Here is a 17,185-nt window from a genome sequence, read left to right on the forward strand (position 1 = left end):
CTGTGTCCGCGCGATGTCCGTTTAATCTGACGTTCATTGATTGTCCTGTTTCACCGATATATTGTTTCTTACAGAAGGAACATTCAAGCATATAAATCACATCCGAACTTGTGCAAGTGAAGCTGGATTTGACTTCATGTGTATAATTATTTGCGGTGCTTTTAATTTTAATGTCACTTTGAAGGTGCCTGCAGGTTTTGCATCTAGGGCGGCAACATGCTTTTATTACGGGGGAATGCTGCTGGCTGACTTTTGCGTGCACTAACATGTCTTTAAAGTTCTTGTTTCGGCGATAGGTAACCCTGGGTACATCCGGGAACGCTTTTCGCAGACGCTCGTTACTTGATAATATTGGGTGGTATTTTCTTAGGATGTTGTTTATGTTTGGGAGTGCATTAGAATATTTTGTTATAAAGGCCGGCGGTCTGTCAGATTCTAATGTGGGCTGTCTCTTCGCCAATTCCGACTGTCTCTCCAATCTTGACGCGGTATCATAAGCTCTATCGAGAGCAACTTGGTTATAGTTCCTTTCTGCTAGCGTTGATCTAAGGTCATTTAGGTGGTGGATATAATCGTGGTCTTCACTTCAGATTCTTCTTATACGTTTCGCTTGTCCGACAAAAATTTCTTGCTTGCAATGTCGTGGGTGATGACTGTTGTAGTCTAAATATTGCTGGCTATCTGTAGGCTTCCGGTAAAGTGTCGTTCTCAGTTTTCCGTTTTCTATGTAGACCGTCGTGTCCAGGAAGTTGACCTGACTAGGAGAGTGGTGAGCAGTAAATTTAATACTCGGGTGAAAGCGATTGAAATGGCTAATTAAGTCGGTTAAGGCGCTTGTGCCGTGTTCCCATATTATGAATATGTCGTCAATGTAACGAAGATAGGTGTGGGGTTTTAAAGGGTAGGATTTCAGCAGGTCTGCTTCAAGCTGTCCCATGAAAATGTTCGCATACGTGGGAGCGAATGGCGTACCCATGCTAGTGCCGAAAATTTGCAGGTAGTGTGTAGAATCGAATTCGAAGTAGTTGAGCGTGAGAACTAACCTAAGGAGCGATAAGTAAACTTCAGGTGCGTGCGCTTGGGGATTGATTGCGAGGGATCTAGAAACGGCTTCAATTCCTTCACTCATGGGAATGTTGGTGTAGAGGGCAGAAACATCCAAAGTGACTAGAATAGCGCGGTCGGAAAGGATTTGGTTGGCGTTGATGCCGTCGATAATTCGAAGGAAGTGCGGCGTGTCTTGAACGAAAGATGGGAGGGTAGTGGGCATGCTTGACAGGTGGTGATTTAAGAATTTAGATAGTGACTCAGTCGGTGTGTTGTTATTAGACACAATAGGCCGACCTGGGATTTCTGCTGTAAATATTTCTTCGACCGGAACTTTATGTATTTTAGGAAGAAGATAAAAACGGCCTGCTGTTTTGTTTTTGGGCATCATGAAGCGATATTCGGATTGCGTGATTAGTTCCCTGGACCGGAGCTCCGCTATTGTGCTTAACACAATATTGCTGTAATCTGAGGTTGGGTTAGAGTCAAGTTTTCTGTAATGGGTGTGGTTGTTCAGTTGTTTAGAGGCCTCATTCTTGTACTTTTCTATAGGCCAGATTACGATACTGCCGCCTTTGTCTGCTGGTTTTATTACAATATCATTCCTTTTCGCAAGTTATTTAAGGATTTGGTGTTGAGCGGGGGTCAAATTTTTGCGTTTCCTGCAATGCCGCGTTGACTCTAGAATTTCCTTTGATATCAGTTTTAAGTATAAATCGAGGTCTGGGCACTGTTCGTTTTCCGGTGTCCACGTGCTAGGTGGTCTAAGAGAGTCTCTATCTTCTTTTCTTACATCTGGTCTACCGAAAAAGGATTCCTTCATGCGCATGCGTCGTGAAAACTCTGTTATATCTTTGTGGAGTTCGTATTCGTTTACTGCGTTGTTCGTCGGACAAAACGTTAGACCACGTTTCAGGAGATCAACTTCTTCGAGGCTTAGACTCTGGGATATGTCTACTACATTGCTGCAGTGCTCTGGATGCTCGCCTGTAGGACTGTCGGTGGAGCTACGTGCTGCAGGGGTTACATTAGTTTCTTTGGGTGGATCTGCAGCTCTAATATCTTTTCGGTGGTATTTATCTATTAATTTTTCCTCCTTAGTTTGGAAGAATTGATTAAGTTCTCTTCTTTCCGTTTCAGTTAACTTTATGCTGTCGAGTTGATCAGAGATTATCCTAAGTTGTTCTTTGCAGTGTTCTTCGAGAATGTCGATAAGGGAGAGCGATGCATTTTCTAGGACAGCATTCCACTTTAATAATAGCCTGGAGGGTAAAGAACCAAGGGCGCATCTAACCTTAATTCTGAGACCTTCTGGTATTTTCCTCTGTTTAATGCAGCTAGTGTAAGTTTTTAGGTGAAATCTGTAATTTGTTTGTTTGGCGACGAGTTTGCGGGATTGGAGGAAAGGGCGAGATTTGTTGTTGCGTGTGCTATCCCTAGTGCGTGGTAGTCATTTCTGTTTGGTTCGGGCAGACCTCCGGGGCGAAAAATCTTCAGGTGGTGTCTTTTTACGCTTAATTTTCTTGTCGAGGCCTGCACCGATGTCTGTCTGCGTATCGGTTTGCTTGTTAGTGTATGTAGCTGTTTGCGTGAAGGCTTCGCGGGTGGTTGTGGGCTTCCGTATGCGCGGATGTTGTAAGGGTGGTGTTGGTTCCGCGTCCACCGTTTGTGTAGATGCTTCTTGGATTCTAGCTTCGGTGGAACGTGCGTGCGAGCTGGTGTTGAAAATTTCAGGCACGTGTTCCTGTGTTGAAGCTAACTGGAACGCGGGATCTATTGGTGTTGTAGGTTGCGTCGATTTAAAAGAGTTCCTGAGCCTGTACTTGATGTTGTTAGCCATTACCTTGACGACAAAAAAATTGGGGTGAAGTCCGTCCCGGGCGAGCAGAATGTCGGGGTCCTGGTGTATTTCAGCGTGGTGGATGACATCGACGTTTTCGTGTTGGTTTCCAACGTCAAGAAGAAAATCATTGAGCTTACGTGTCCCTAGTGCGTGAGCTAGGAGTGTCGCTGATTGTTGAATAAGTGGCCTGTGTTTGTTTGCGATCCTGGGAAGTACTGTTGTCAAGGTTATTTCTGCGTTTGGTCTGTTGGTGTGCAAATCGTTTATGAGCGTTTTCATGGCCTCAACTGTGTTGTCACCGGTGTCGTGGTTAAGGTCATTAGTCCCGCAGTGAATGAAGAAATGTGTGATGTGCTGTGGTGCTGCAGCAATGAGGTCTCGGATGGTGTGTGTTGTGGCGCCGCTCTTAAAGCTAATGTATGGTGAGTGTTGGCTTGGTGGGAAGTGTTCGTGTATGTACTTGTAGTGACTGTCTCCAATTAGTGCTACGTGTGAAAAGGAAAGCAAAGGGCGCTCACCTTGTTCCTTCATCTTCCGTCGGTAGAAATCCAGAGAAAAGACGGGGAATCCGGGAGATGGCAATTCAAGGCGATGAGCAAAACGTGAACAAGGTGAATGCAGGAGCCAACGTTTCGACAAGTGGACTTGTTTTCTTCAAGGCGACATATGCTTTCCTCGCCACAGTATATATAGGTGGGGTTTTTCTAAAGGGGAGGGGTGTGAGGCGGAAGGGCGCGGAAACGAGGGAAAGTGTGTTAGCGTGTCGAATTAGTAAAGGAACGCTGTGTACAAGGTCAAAGCCAGGACCCCCCCTCCCCTCACCCTAGTCTGTCAACCCACGCGCGTTAGCCGGCGTGTCAAGGGCGTCTGACACGCCAGCTGACAACATAAAAAAAAAAGAAAGAAAGAAAAAGAAAAAGAAGGGAAGAAAAAGGAAAAGGGGGGGGGATACGCCAAGAAATCAAACTAAGTGTTGTTGCCTATAGCTTGAGGTTTAGCATAGGGAATAGATTCTAAAGCTCCCTTTGAAACGTTTATGCCTATTGGTTGCAATGTCTTGAACTTATGGATAAGGTATGATTCTCTGTATTTTCTTTCTCGTTCAGAACGGAAATTTGACTGTAAGATGTAGAGTTTAAGTTCATCAAAGTTATGACCTGGTTGGTTGAAATGCTCGGCGACGGCTTTGGGAAGCTTTTTAGCTGTGTCCGCGCGATGTCCGTTTAATCTGACGTTCATTGAGTGTCCTGTTTCACCGATATATTGTTTCTTACAGAAGGAACATTCAAGCATATAAATCACATCCGAACTTGTGCAAGTGAAGCTGGATTTGACTTCATGTGTATAATTATTTGCGGTGCTTTTAATTTTAATGTCACTTTGAAGGTGCCTGCAGGTTTTGCATCAAGGGCGGCAACATGCTTTTATTACGGGGGAATGCTGCTGGCTGACTTTTGCGTGCACTAACATGTCTTTAAAGTTCTTGTTTCGGCGATAGGTAACCCTGGGTACATCCGGGAACGCTTTTCGCAGACGCTCGTTACTTGATAATATTGGGTGGTATTTTCTTAGGATGTTGTTTATGTTTGGGAGTGCATTAGAATATTTTGTTATAAAGGCCGGCGGTCTGTCAGATTCTAATGTGGGCTGTCTCTTCGCCAATTCCGACTGTCTCTCCAATCTTGACGCGGTATCATAAGCTCTATCGAGAGCAACTTGGGGATAGTTCCTTTCTGCTAGCGTTGATCTAAGGTCATTTAGGTGGTGGATATAATCGTGGTCTTCACTGCAGATTATTCTTATACGTTTCGCTTGTCCGACAAAAATTCCTTGCTTGCAATGTCGTGGGTGATGACTGTTGTAGTCTAAATATTGCTGGCTATCTGTAGGCTTCCGGTAAAGTGTCGTTCTCAGTTTTCCGTAAGGAGGGGGGGTCCGTAAATAGGGGGGGTCCTGGCTTTGACCTTGTACACAGCGTTCCTTTACTAATTCGACACGCTAACACACTTTCCCTCGTTTCCGCGCCCTCCCGCCTCACACCCCCTCCCCTTTAGAAGAACCCCACCTATATATACTGTGGCGAGGAAAGCATATGTAGCCTTGAAGAAGACAAGTCCAGTTGTCGAAACGTTGGCTCCTGCATTCACCTTGTTCACGTTTTGCTCAAGACCTATGCATGTAGCAGCGTATACCACGATTGCTTCGATGCCCGCTTCAGAAGCAGCAAGTACTGAGTCAATGAAACCGTAATTGAATTTTTATCTCACTTTTTGCTTATGGAAAGTGTAGATGGTGTGAGTGCATTGTGGGGAAGGTGAAAAGGTGTCATCAGTGTTTTGTGCAGTCAGTATGCTTAAACTGCTGGAATCCCTTCAGCCTCTACTAAAATGTTTCTTGCTGCGATACTATAAATTGTAGTCAGGACAAAGATGTACTCAAAACCAAGTTACTAATGCATCTGCCCAGAATGTGTTTGATTAACAAGTTAACGCTTCCACAACAACAATATGCCGATGAACAGCATATGTGCTTACAATAAATACATTCCGTAAAGGCGAACGACTGGGCCTACAATATAAAACTTTGTAGTAGCACCGTAAAAGTGCTGCCATGCGTATCAGCCACAACGAAACTACTGCACGTCCAATTTTCTTCCTTGGAGGCACTTCTATAAAGACTATAAAACACCGGCCTTCTATAAAGCACCAGCCCTTTCTTGGGTTTGTGTCCCGTGTCTCCCTTCCCTGATGACCTAAGGTTTTCCGAGCACTCTACACTTCTATCATTCTGTCACGACTTGAGTACTGCTCATCAGTATAGTTCCCGTACCAAACTCGCGACGCTAACAAACTTAAGCTTGCTCTGCACCGGACAATACGCACCCTTTACTCCCGTCTTTTCGGTTGTCACAAGCTCATGCCAGCCTTCGAGGATTGCCTCAAACCCCTCAAGTACCACACCCTGCAATACCAACGCAACATTGCACTAGTCTATACTGCAGGGTGTTTGACGTCTCTCTAAACAGCACTAATCTTTTTTCACTTCGTCTGAACAAGTGGTCAGCACAGCCTGAGCCCTCATCATGCCTGTATGGCCCGACACCACAACTCCATGATTATATCTGGCATGCAGAGCTTTCTCTCCACCCCCCTGGTGATTTGGATTCTCCTTCCTTGGAACCAGACTTCATTGGCACTCCTGTGTGTTGTGCACCTGTCGAGTGTGTGCGTGTGTGCTGTGCTGTGTTATTGAGCAAGTGTGTGTGCACGTGAAGGGGAAGGAAGTGTCTTGTACATCCTGCAAATTCCTGCTTTAGATGGCTGGTTATCAGATTCTCTAACATACAGGCATCAGCCTTCTTTTTAGTCTAGTGTGCCAAGTTACCACTAAGATTATTATTATTATTATTATTATTATTATTATTATTATTATTATTATTATTATTATTATTATTATTGTTAGAATCATTACTTTGACCACATTGATTGTGTCGAAGCCAGCGTGACACATAATTCAAAATATTTCTGGAGCTTTGTGGGCTCTCTCTTCTAAAAGGAGTGCTAAAGATGTACGGCTTCTTCATGAAAATAGTGGTGTTGTCTCGAACACTGCTGATGCCTTTGCAGAAGATTTCTGTTTGCTATGTGGTGTGAAATATGCTTCAAGTAACCTTCCTTCTCAGTCTGGCGCAGTGTATACGCTAACAGTCAATGAAAACCTCGTTTCCAAGTATATGAAGTGCCTTAAACTTTCCCTTTCTTGTGGTGTTGATGGTATTTCCTCCACAGAGCTTAACCCTTTGAGACGCTGTCTACACTATTGGGCACAGCAGGAGCGTGCATCAATAGCAAAAACACTGATGAAAGTAATGGTATTTAAAATGTGTTTCATACATCTTGAAACACTTATTATTGGAACTGTGCTGCAATTTTGAATAATGTGCAGAATGTTTTAACAAAATGAGTGGGAAGGTAGACGGCTGGGTGTTGTTACTCTGTGTCAGTATGTTGTATGTAGCGGGTTCACTTCTTTCATTGTTTTTTACAATGTCGTGCACAAGGCATAATTGTCAAGTGGCTGGATAAGTGCTTTTCAAGCTTTTCAAGACACGAAATAGTACATGTTTTCATATTTTGTGTTCCTGTAGTGAGTTTTCGCATGGAGTCGAAATTTTGTAAACTTGACAAAACTCGCTAAACTATTGAAAATTCTTAATATTTGCTGTGGCTGTACACTTTCTACGATTCTGAGGATGCAAGAGATGTGGTGAAAGCAACTTTTCAATCAACGGGATAAAGTGGTGTCTGAAAGGGTTAAGATGTATGGAAGCATACTTGTTCCTCGTTCTCACAAGCATCTTCAATAGTTCCCTAAAGTCGAGTACCTTTTCTAGCACTCGGAAGGTAGCATGAACATTGCCCATGCACAAATCAGGTGCTAGATGTGCAGTTACTAACTGCCGACCTATATCTATCCTCTTCAGTCAGGTGTTTGAATCGATATGGGATTCATCGCTTTCTGTTAGTGCTAAGAGCATTTTAATAAACGAACAGCATGACTTTGTGCGCCGACATTTCAGACTTTCAGACTATTTCAGACTGTCAACATTGTTCACTACTGCATCGACTTCCAAAAAGACATTTTTTCGCTCTCGAACTGGTGCAGAAACAATAAGTCCTCTTAAATGCTTCCAACACTATGGCATTAAGTTATATGCACAAAACGCACCATGTGAAATTTTGATACACCCTACATGATGCTCCACTCCTTAGGGTCGATGAAATGAAAGATTTTGGTGTGTACTTCGACAAAATGCTAAGCTTCTCTTCACATAGATAATTACACAAGATGCCCTTCACGCTCTTCGAATTGCATGACGTATATTGCATGATTTCCACTCACCTGTTGTGTTTCTGAAATTCTGCTGTGTGCCTCCAACTACTAGAGTATGCCTCTGTAGGAGGGGGGTGCAATGAGCAAATCTAATTCTGACCTCATTGAACCCATCCAGAATAAATTGATGTCTATCTTCAAGCACCACTTTTGCCATTCTGGCGACCACAGTGGAGCCTTTGTTCCTGCACCTTTTGTTCCTGTATAAGGTGGTCCATGACATTATACATTCCTTAAAGCTTCTTGATCATATGCATTTGTTTGTGCCGCAACAGTATACCAGGTAGCATTCCACATTCGTTGCCTGGGCTTGTTACAAGATTGTGCTAATAAGACTCGACTCCAAAACATACTTCAGAGTTCATTTCCTGTGTTTTGTGTATCTGTAAATAATCACGTAGGATTAACTCCCTTTTACTTTTCCGCGTTTCCTTTTTTCCCTATTTGTTTCTCTATCTTCCATTTTTTTGTCTACTGCATTCATGTTTTCTCTACATTTTGTCTCACCTAGTGCTCGTTAAGTGCACCAGTACAAAGGCTCTCTAGCTGTTCCTGGGCACTACAATAAAAATTTGAATGATTGACTATTATCGTAGTATAAAATTTTGCTTTTTAAGTATGTACTAGTATACTATTTTAGTGCAGCAGCTTTCGTGCAAATAAAAAAAGGGCATGAATTAAGAAGAGAGAGAGAAAATGATAAATGAAAGATAGGGAGGTTAACCAGGACTGGGCCCGGTTGGCTACCCTACACTGGGGAAAGAGGGCCGGAAAGATTAAAAGAAGAGAAAGTCCACTGGGGATATCAGTCGGTCACTCAGTCTGGATCACAGACGCTGACTCAATCCGGTATCTTTCAAATATCGCAGCAGCGCTTTTGTGGCCTTTTGTAGCTGCGATATGTGAGGCCATGGTCCCAAGATCTTGTTCAAGGTGAACGGCTTTCCATCTAGCTGATTGAGAGCTCTGCAGAGGTCTTGCCTTTCATCTTCAAAAGATGGGCAGTAGCACATTAGGTGTTCTATGGTTTCCTCGACACCGCAGGCATTGCACTCGACGCTATCAGCCATTCCAATCAAAAATGCATATGCACTGGTGAATGCGACGCCCAAACGTAAGCGGCACAGCACTGTTTCCTCATTTCACAGAAGACCTGGTAACAGCCGCAGTTGCATAGAGGGATCGAGGGAATGCAATCGATGTTGAGTGAATTCAGGTGTGTGCCAGTTTTCCAATGTCAAAAGAGTGTGCTAGCTTGCCTAAGTGTTGGGCTGTGTCGGTCCGCGATAAAGGTACAGAAATAAGGGTTGCTCCTTCGTGGGCTTTCCTAGCAGCTTCGTCAGTGAGGTCATTGCCGGAGATACCGCAATGACCAGGCAGCCACTGAAACACGACGTCGTGTCCTTTCATGATCATGTGATGGTGCATTTCTCGTATCTCCGACACGAGTTGTTCACATGACCCGCGACGGAGAGATGACAGAAGACATTGTAAGGCCGCCTTTGAATCGCAGAATATTGCCCACCGATTAGCCGGTTGGTTATTAATATAATCAACGGCACCTCGGAGGACAACAAGCTCCGAACCGGTCGATGTTGTCAAGTGAGAAATCTTGTATTGGATGCTTAGTGATCGTGATGGTATAACCACTGCGCTGGTGGAGCTGGTCTGAGTGGAAGAACCATCCGTATATATGTGGACTCGATCAAAGTAGAAAGTGTGCAAACAATCCAGAGCTGCTTGCTTCAAGGCCAAGGTAGGCAGGACGGTCTTCTTTCTTATCCCTGGAACCGTAAGACGCACTTGAGGTTGTTTTAAACACCACAAAGCTGAGGTTGAACGTGCTGAGGGTGTGAAGCCCGATGGTGGGGAGGCACGATGGATGCTGACCTTGTTGGAGAAGGACGCCTGTGGTCGTCGTTCTGGCATGAATTGAGAAAGTGCAATAATATGCTATGTGCCTGATCATATGCATTGTGCTATTCATTTCTTCTGAGTTTTAATAATGGCTGGCTACTGTATGCAGTGTTGTGCAATAAAATAATATGCCACAGCAATTATTGCGTGCCTCGCAGAACAAATTGAATATATCTTTCTCAGTCAAAACATCATAGCAGGCTGAAAACAATAAACTGCAATCTTTCTTTTTGTGGTGACGAAGTGTATAAATTGTGAAAATAACCTGTTTATATATATCTTATACTATGGAAATGAGCTGGTCCCATACATTCGAATAAGTGCTTCAATAGTACGACTTCGCAAAGGGCAACGAAAGACTCCTATTAAAACCCTCTAATTCTCAAGCTTGTATTATCTGACGGTATGTCATTTGATTAATGTAAAGAAAGGCAAACTTGATATGTGGAAACCAGTTACAATAGAACATGGCCCTTACACTGTGAAAATGTTTTGTAGCAATACACTCAATGTGAAGGCCTCCGGATGCGGTGTTGATGCATCAAAACAACCTAGAATAATAGAGGTGCTCCATGGGCTAGATTTGGCAGAATCAAGAATTGGGGGGAGACAAGAAACGAATTGGATACATTTTAGCTATTGTAGTTTTTTTTTTTTTTTTGAGTGCTACAGGTGTTTCAATTCTGTTTTGCTGATTTTCTCAAAACCCACTTGTTCACGTTTCTCTCATGCACCAACAAGCATAATTATATTGACACGGATGCTTTATCTGTATCCGGTTATCGTATTTCACCGGCTAAAAAATGTTAAACGTTATCGCTCGGTGCAGGATGCGCCTGAACGTATCGGAAGTTTCGCGAATGTTATCGATGGTTCTGTCTGTTGTCGACGAACCTTGCTAATCTGATTGCATACGCGACACGAATTGTGTTGTAGTTTCTGGAAGGCGCGCGGGCACCAGCGAATAGGCTGTAACTTTCGACGACTGCCGTATGCAAACCGACGCGCTTGACCTGCAGATGAGATTTTCTACGATTGCCGACATTGCTCGCCGCTATCGTTGCGATTGAGCCGGCACTATTCATTTACCGTCACTACTACGTGGCAATATTTCCAGCACAGATTTTTTTCAGTTATACATTGCACGCCTAATTCTTATATAGTTGGCCGTGCAATAAGCTACCAAAAAATGAAATGGTGCAACAGTTTTTGATATATGGCATCGTCGTGCAGGTGTTTGCAAAGCGATCTTGCAGACAGACGACGCGCGAGCGCTGATGTCGATATTTTGTACACTATTGTTACTTCAAAAATAAAAACAAACTGTTGCGGCAGGTGTATATTCATTATTCAAACGTGTTTTTTATATCTAAAAGCACATACAGATCACTAACTTATTGTTTCAAGCTTAGTTTACAGCAGGCTGTTTTAGGCCGGACTTTGACGGATGAAGATGGAATCGTCCAGCAACAGTGCGCCGCAGCCGAGGAGCGAGCTTCGGCGCGCGTCGGAGCTTGTCTCTAGTGGTTGCGCGCCCTTTCCCTGCAGCCGAAGCGAAGCGACGCGTTCGCTTGCCAGCGCGCGCCGAAGCTTTCGGCGCGTGCCAGTGGTTGGGGCATTAGAGCGCCGGAGACTCTGCGTACCGCACGCACCTGCTAATTCGCAACTGAGCGTGATCTTCTTAAGTGGATGAGCTGCGGGGGGGGGGGGGGGGGAAGTGTGTCTTTTCTTCGCAACTCACGACCGTCATTTCGCGGTATGGAAGCGGTCGGTCGCACGTGCGTGCCGTCGCGAACCCCCCCCATATTTGGAAGGGTCACCCCTCGGAGACATCGCGAATACTGCGAACTGAAAGGGGGAAAATGAAGAAATAAAGAAATGAAAAAATAGAGAGATAAATAAATGATGATATAATAATAAAGTTTGTTACCACCCAGAGACATCGCTAATAATTGCCAAGTTAAGAAAAGCAAAAATAAAGAAAAATAAGAAGAAAAATGAATGGTTCAATGCCACGTGTCCACGTGTGGATCACGCCATCGCGCGCGACAACACGGCGCCACTGCAACCAGTATGCCACTCGGAGATATCGCCAGTTTGGCTAATGTAAAGTAAAGAAGAGAAATAAGGCAAAAGTAAATAAAAAAATAGGAAGAGGAAGAATGGTTCAATGCCACGTGTGCCCACGTGTGGATCACGCCATCGGGCGCGACAACACGGCGCCGCTGCATCCGATTATGCACCCGGAGATGTCACGGCCACGGTCGGCTAATTTGCAATACGTCGCGCATGCAGCATTGTGTAATAGTAAAGAATTATAAATAAATAATAAAAAAGCCATCCATCACGCCATCGTGACAGGCGCGACAACGTGGTGTCACTGCTTAATTTACATCATGACGGGTCAAGTATGCAGTATGCAGCAAATATGTAGTAAATATGCAGTAAAGTGAGTGTCGTTGAGTGCGCCTGTACGTGCGCCTGTACAAAAGGGACCTCGATGCAGCGAATCTGCATTCAGCGGCTATTCACCAAGCGACTGCTCTGCGACAGCGAATCTGCAGTTAGCGGCCCTTCGCCAAACGGTTAAAAACTGCGACTATCTGCGGCTTAAACACCACGGCACGGCGATGGCATGGGTCGAATACATGCACCGCCGGAAGGCGAAGCAGCAATACTTGAACATGGTGGACCGCATGTTTGCCGCCTCTCGCGAAAACACAACGACGGCAGCGGACGGTGAGCAGCAGCAACTGCCCGCGCTCACGGAAGATGACGCGCGACACTTGGCGCTCTTCTTCGGTGTCGTGGACTGCGCCGAGGAATATTTAACATGCAACCCGCCACCTAGAGGTGAACCGTCACCCGGTGCGATGTTTATGCCCGGTTCACTCGTCGCAAGCCAGGTGGCCGAGCGTCTGTATTCGATGGTACAGTTTGACGAGAAGAAGAAGGAGGTGTGCCACACGGTGGCCGGCGAGTTTCCAGCCGTGCGCCGTCCGTCTGCGGCTGAATATTACAGTTGGCTCAAGTACTTTCTTCGTTGGGTCGGTGAGCTGAACGACGTTGAGAGAGTGCGAATCCTCGACGGTTGGTGCTACGATGCCGAAGAATAAAAATTTTATTTGTTGTCCTCCCTGATTGGGGGTCAGTCTTTAACCGTGTCGTTGCTGCATCGTTACTGTATGTTTCCGGTACCACCCGGAGACGTCGCGACTTTTGGCGCCAAACCGTGCAATAGTTCACTGCCACTGCCATACCTCTATATTTCCGGTACCACCCGGAGACATCGCGACTTTTTTTTCACTGCTGTATGATTGAAATTTCACTGACTGTGCATGCAGAAAATGGCGGCAGAAAGCCGCGAGAAAGATCGCGAGAAAAAATCGCGAGAAAGAGCGTAGAAGCGGCGAAGAAAGCGCGCCCGAGAGAAAACGGAAAGAGAGAGAGAGAAGTGGTTCTTGAAGGGAGAAGGAAAGGTTGACGCTGTTTTCTGCAGCCCTTGCGGGAGCACGGCTCAGCGTCAATAGGGGGGGGGGAGAGAGTGGGAGCAAAGGAGATAGGAGAGTAGAGGGTTAAAGTGACGCCATGGGCAGCGGCTGAGCAGTCCGGCAGGAAGGGCCCATTGGGTCCGGTAGGAGTGGTGATCGGGTGAAAGGCCAGGGGGCGGTGATCCAGCAGGAGCCAGATGATTGGGGCAGGTCGAGTAGCCTGTAGTGGTTTGGGTAGCCGTGAGGCTATCCGTCTTTGCAGAAAATCCTAGAGTCTCGCCGAGAGCCCCGACGAGTCGAGGTACTCGACGACACTTAGGAGGGCTGGTAGCTCGCTACGACCAGGGAAGAGGATGTCTTCCTGCCGTGCAGAAGGAAGCCCCAGGCGTCGGAACTCCTGCAGGAGACGGTCACGCTGCTGCAGGTAAGCAGGGCAGGCCAGTAGGAGGTGCTCCAGGGTCTCGGGCTCCCCACAGGAGGCACAGGCTGAGAGGCGATGAGGCCATGATGGTGGCGGCTAGCACCCATCCAACAGCAGCCAATCCTCAGTCGCAGAAGGAGGGAGGTCTCCCTGCGTGCGAGGCCGCGCTGTGGAAGTGGTCGCGGAGGGCGGCCCAAGGACGTCCGCTTGTCCGGATGGCAGGCCAGCAGATGGCGCCGAAGCCTGTGGCTTGTGAAATCATTGGCTGTCACAGCCAGGCTAGGCGGGACCGCGTAGTGGTTGGCATGCTTTGCCAGTGCATCTGCTTCCTCGTTGCCCAGTATCCCTACGTGGGCTGGAAGCCAGTGCAGGGACACTGAGCAGCCCGCCTCCTGGAGCGCCATCAGCCTTGTCGAGAGCAGGGCAACTCCGAGGCTGGCCCTTTCTGGCCTCTGCAGGCTGAGAAGTGCCGCCCTGGAATCGCAGTAGATGGTCACTGGGGTCACCGGCAGCTCCTCTGCGAGTAAGTCTACAGCCAGGTGAAGGCCTGCTACCTCTGCCGCTGTTGACGTCGCATGGTCGGGGAGGCGACACTGCTTGCTCTTCCGCAAAGCGGGCACCACGCAGGCCGCAGTCGACGAGCCTGTGTCTGGCATCACCGAGCCGTCAACGTAGATCTGCAGGTTTCCTCCGTGGTCCTCATGCAGGAGGGAGGCAGCCGTCTGTTGAAGGGCACAAGTCGGGGAGCGCCGTTTGGAAACGCCGGGCAGCTCTGTGGTGATGGGTATGGGTGGTCTCTGGGGAGGAGGCAGCTGTGCGTTGTTCGCTGGAGGCCTCCCGATCACCTCCTCGTACAGCCCACAGAGTCTGCCCATCTGTGAATGGGGCCGCGAGCGCAGTCGGGAGAGCAGGGCACTGACGTCTGGTCCATGGTGGAGGCGGTCAACATGGCGTAGCCCCTGCTGCAGGAGGAGGAGTGACAGGGGCCATGCTCCTGCCTCGGCCAAGGTTGCAGCGACTTGGGAACTGCGGGGAGCGCCCAGGCAGAGCCTAATCGCGGCCCGATGCTGCAGCTCCAGCTTCTTGAGACGGGCGGGTGGTAGTCCCACGAGTGGGAAGGCGTACCGCAGGCGTGAGGTAGCTGCTGCGTCGTACAGCCGCAATGCCCACCCAGTGGTACAGCCCTGTCCTCGGGCAAGAAGCTGGGAGACTGCCTTGTGGACCCGGAGGACCTGCACCTGCAGGATCTTGACAGCAGGCAGCCAGGACAGTCGGTGATCAATGCGCAGCCCCAGGTACGTCACTGCAGTGCTCCAGGGTAGCTGGACGCCTTCCAGGTGCAGCCGGGGTGCTGTGCGGCGGGCGGCTGCTCTTGGGTGGAGCAGCATGGCCTCCGTCTTCCTTGCCGAGATGGCAAGGCCAATGCTGCTCAGGTAAGCAGCGGCGGTGTCGAGAGCTCTTTGCAGGGCCGAGCGTGCGCTGCGGTGGTTGTGTGGTGGGCTTCGCACCCACAGGGCGATGTCGTTCGCGTAGATGGAGGCGCTCACCGGATAGTCGGGGTCGATCGGCAGGGCAGCAGGAAGCCGGGCCAGGGCCAGGTTGAACAGGAAGGGGCTCACCACTGACCCTTGTGGGACGCCCGCTGCCACCGGCCGAGGGGAGCTCCTCGATTGGCCCACTCGTACCCTGAGGGTGCGTTCCTCCAGAAACGACGAGATGAACCGCCGCAGATTCCCGTTGATGCCAAGTAGGTCCAGGGCCTGCTGAACGACTGGGTGGGGCAGGCCATCGAAGGCCCCCTTGATATCGATAAGCACCAGGAGCACGGCGTCACCGCAGGCCTTGGCCTCTTCCAGCGTGGAGACCACATCCGCGATGGAGTCCGCGGTGCACCTGCGCCGCCGGAACCCCGTCTGCTCGTCGGCCAGGAAGCCACGGGCACGGGCCACCCAGTCCAGTCGGACCAAAGCAATGGCCTCCATCACCTTGCAGGCGGCGGAAGTGAGGGAGACCGGCCGGTAGAAGCTCACGTTTCCAGCCGGCTTTCCGGCCTTCAGGATGGGGGCCACGATGGCTGTGCGCCATGACTCCGGCACCTGCCCTGACCGCCAGATGTCATTGTAGCAGTCGAGCAGGCGCTGCTGCTCGCTGGCGGCCAGGTTGCGGAGCATTTGGGTCGTCACTCTGTCGGCTCCTGGTGCGCTGCGGCGCTTCCCCCTCTTCAGGGCACATAGACCAGGAAGAAAACGCGCGTTCGCGCGCTCTCGCTGAAACGGGAAGAAAACAGATGCGCGTGGGTTCGCGTTGGCCGCGCCCATAGTCGCGCTGTTTGCGAGAGAGACAGGAGGCTCCTCCCGGTGAAAACAGATGCGCGTTACGCGAGACGAAAGAGCAGAGACCCGCGGGGGGTAAATTGGATAAGATGATGCGGCACACGGAGGAGCGTAACCAACGCGCGCAACCAACGCGCTTAGAAAGAGAGCAGCGACCGCAAAAAAAACAGATGTTGTGTGTGTGCACGCGCCTGCTTTTTTGCTACAGTAGTTGGCGGGAAAACCGCGGCTCCTCAAGAGACTGCTTATACAAAAAGAGACGATGTATTACACTGGAGAAAAAAAAAGAGACGATGTATTACACTGGAGAAAAAAAAGAGACGTTGTATTACACTGAAGGAAAAAAAGAGACCATGAGGCGATGTAACTGGACTGGATGAAAAGGATAATGTATTACACTGGAGAAAAAAGACGTTGATACACTGGAGAAAAAAAAGTTTCACTGCTATTGTTGCTGATGCTGCTGCTGCTATGTCAGCTGCGTGCCTGTTAACACATTTCACTCTGACTACGAGGAGCAATACAAAAACGTCGAAACGTCGTGCAAACCACTTCAGTCGAATTTGCTCACACACGCAGCGTCATGGAGAAAACTGACCATGTGGCATGGCGGGTCGACACAAAAAATAAACCCGTTTGGTTGCCCGATTAAGTTCTGTGGTTGTGTGTTCTCGAGAACAAAATTACGAGAGATCGTAAGTCGAGAGAGGAAAAAATGGAGCTCCGGTAAGTGGGCATCCGAGGTAAACGGCACCTAGCAATATTGTGTCTGGTCTCGAATTTCAATAATTGGAGAGAATTCGAGAGTAATCGGAAAAAACCAAGTTGGTCTCGAGACAAAAGTTTACGTTATGGTGTCTATGTTCTCTTGAGATTTGGAGTTACGTGCCATTTTACGCACTTCCGGTGCCGATCTAGAAAGTTCTTTCGAATGTGCGAGAACATTCTAGAAGGTCCGATGGCGGATGTTAATGCTGATTGGCTATTGCCGAGGCGAGCGCCCTTTCCCCACTGCGTTCCCATTGGTTAACTGGGATTCCGCAAGTTCTGAGAACGTTGCACTAGCGTGGAGCGCGCCGATTGGTGCGCGCGCTCGCTCTTTCTCTATGCCCTCGCCCCACCGGATGCTCCGCGGGGTATATAAGGAGCGGCGCTCGCCCTCGAGAACACACCATCGCCGGGACCGCCAACAGGAGGAGGACTCCACACCACCACGATGTAAGTGATCGACCAGGTTATG

At 48.3% G+C, this 17,185-nt stretch overlaps 1 protein-coding gene across 1 annotated transcript; it reads right to left on the reverse strand.

Moving 5' to 3' along the window:
- Positions 1-13,506: 13,506 nt before the first annotated feature.
- LOC140214458 (uncharacterized) lies at positions 13,507-15,783 on the reverse strand. The gene has a single exon (XM_072285817.1). It carries the CDS (start codon positions 15,781-15,783, stop codon positions 13,507-13,509), a length of 2,277 nt encoding a protein of 758 aa, XP_072141918.1.
- Positions 15,784-17,185: the final 1,402 nt, after the last annotated feature.

The sequence above is a fragment of the Dermacentor andersoni genome, unplaced genomic scaffold, assembly GCF_023375885.2.
Source record: "Dermacentor andersoni unplaced genomic scaffold, qqDerAnde1_hic_scaffold ctg00000050.1, whole genome shotgun sequence".
In the NCBI taxonomy this organism is placed as follows: domain Eukaryota; kingdom Metazoa; phylum Arthropoda; class Arachnida; order Ixodida; family Ixodidae; genus Dermacentor; species Dermacentor andersoni.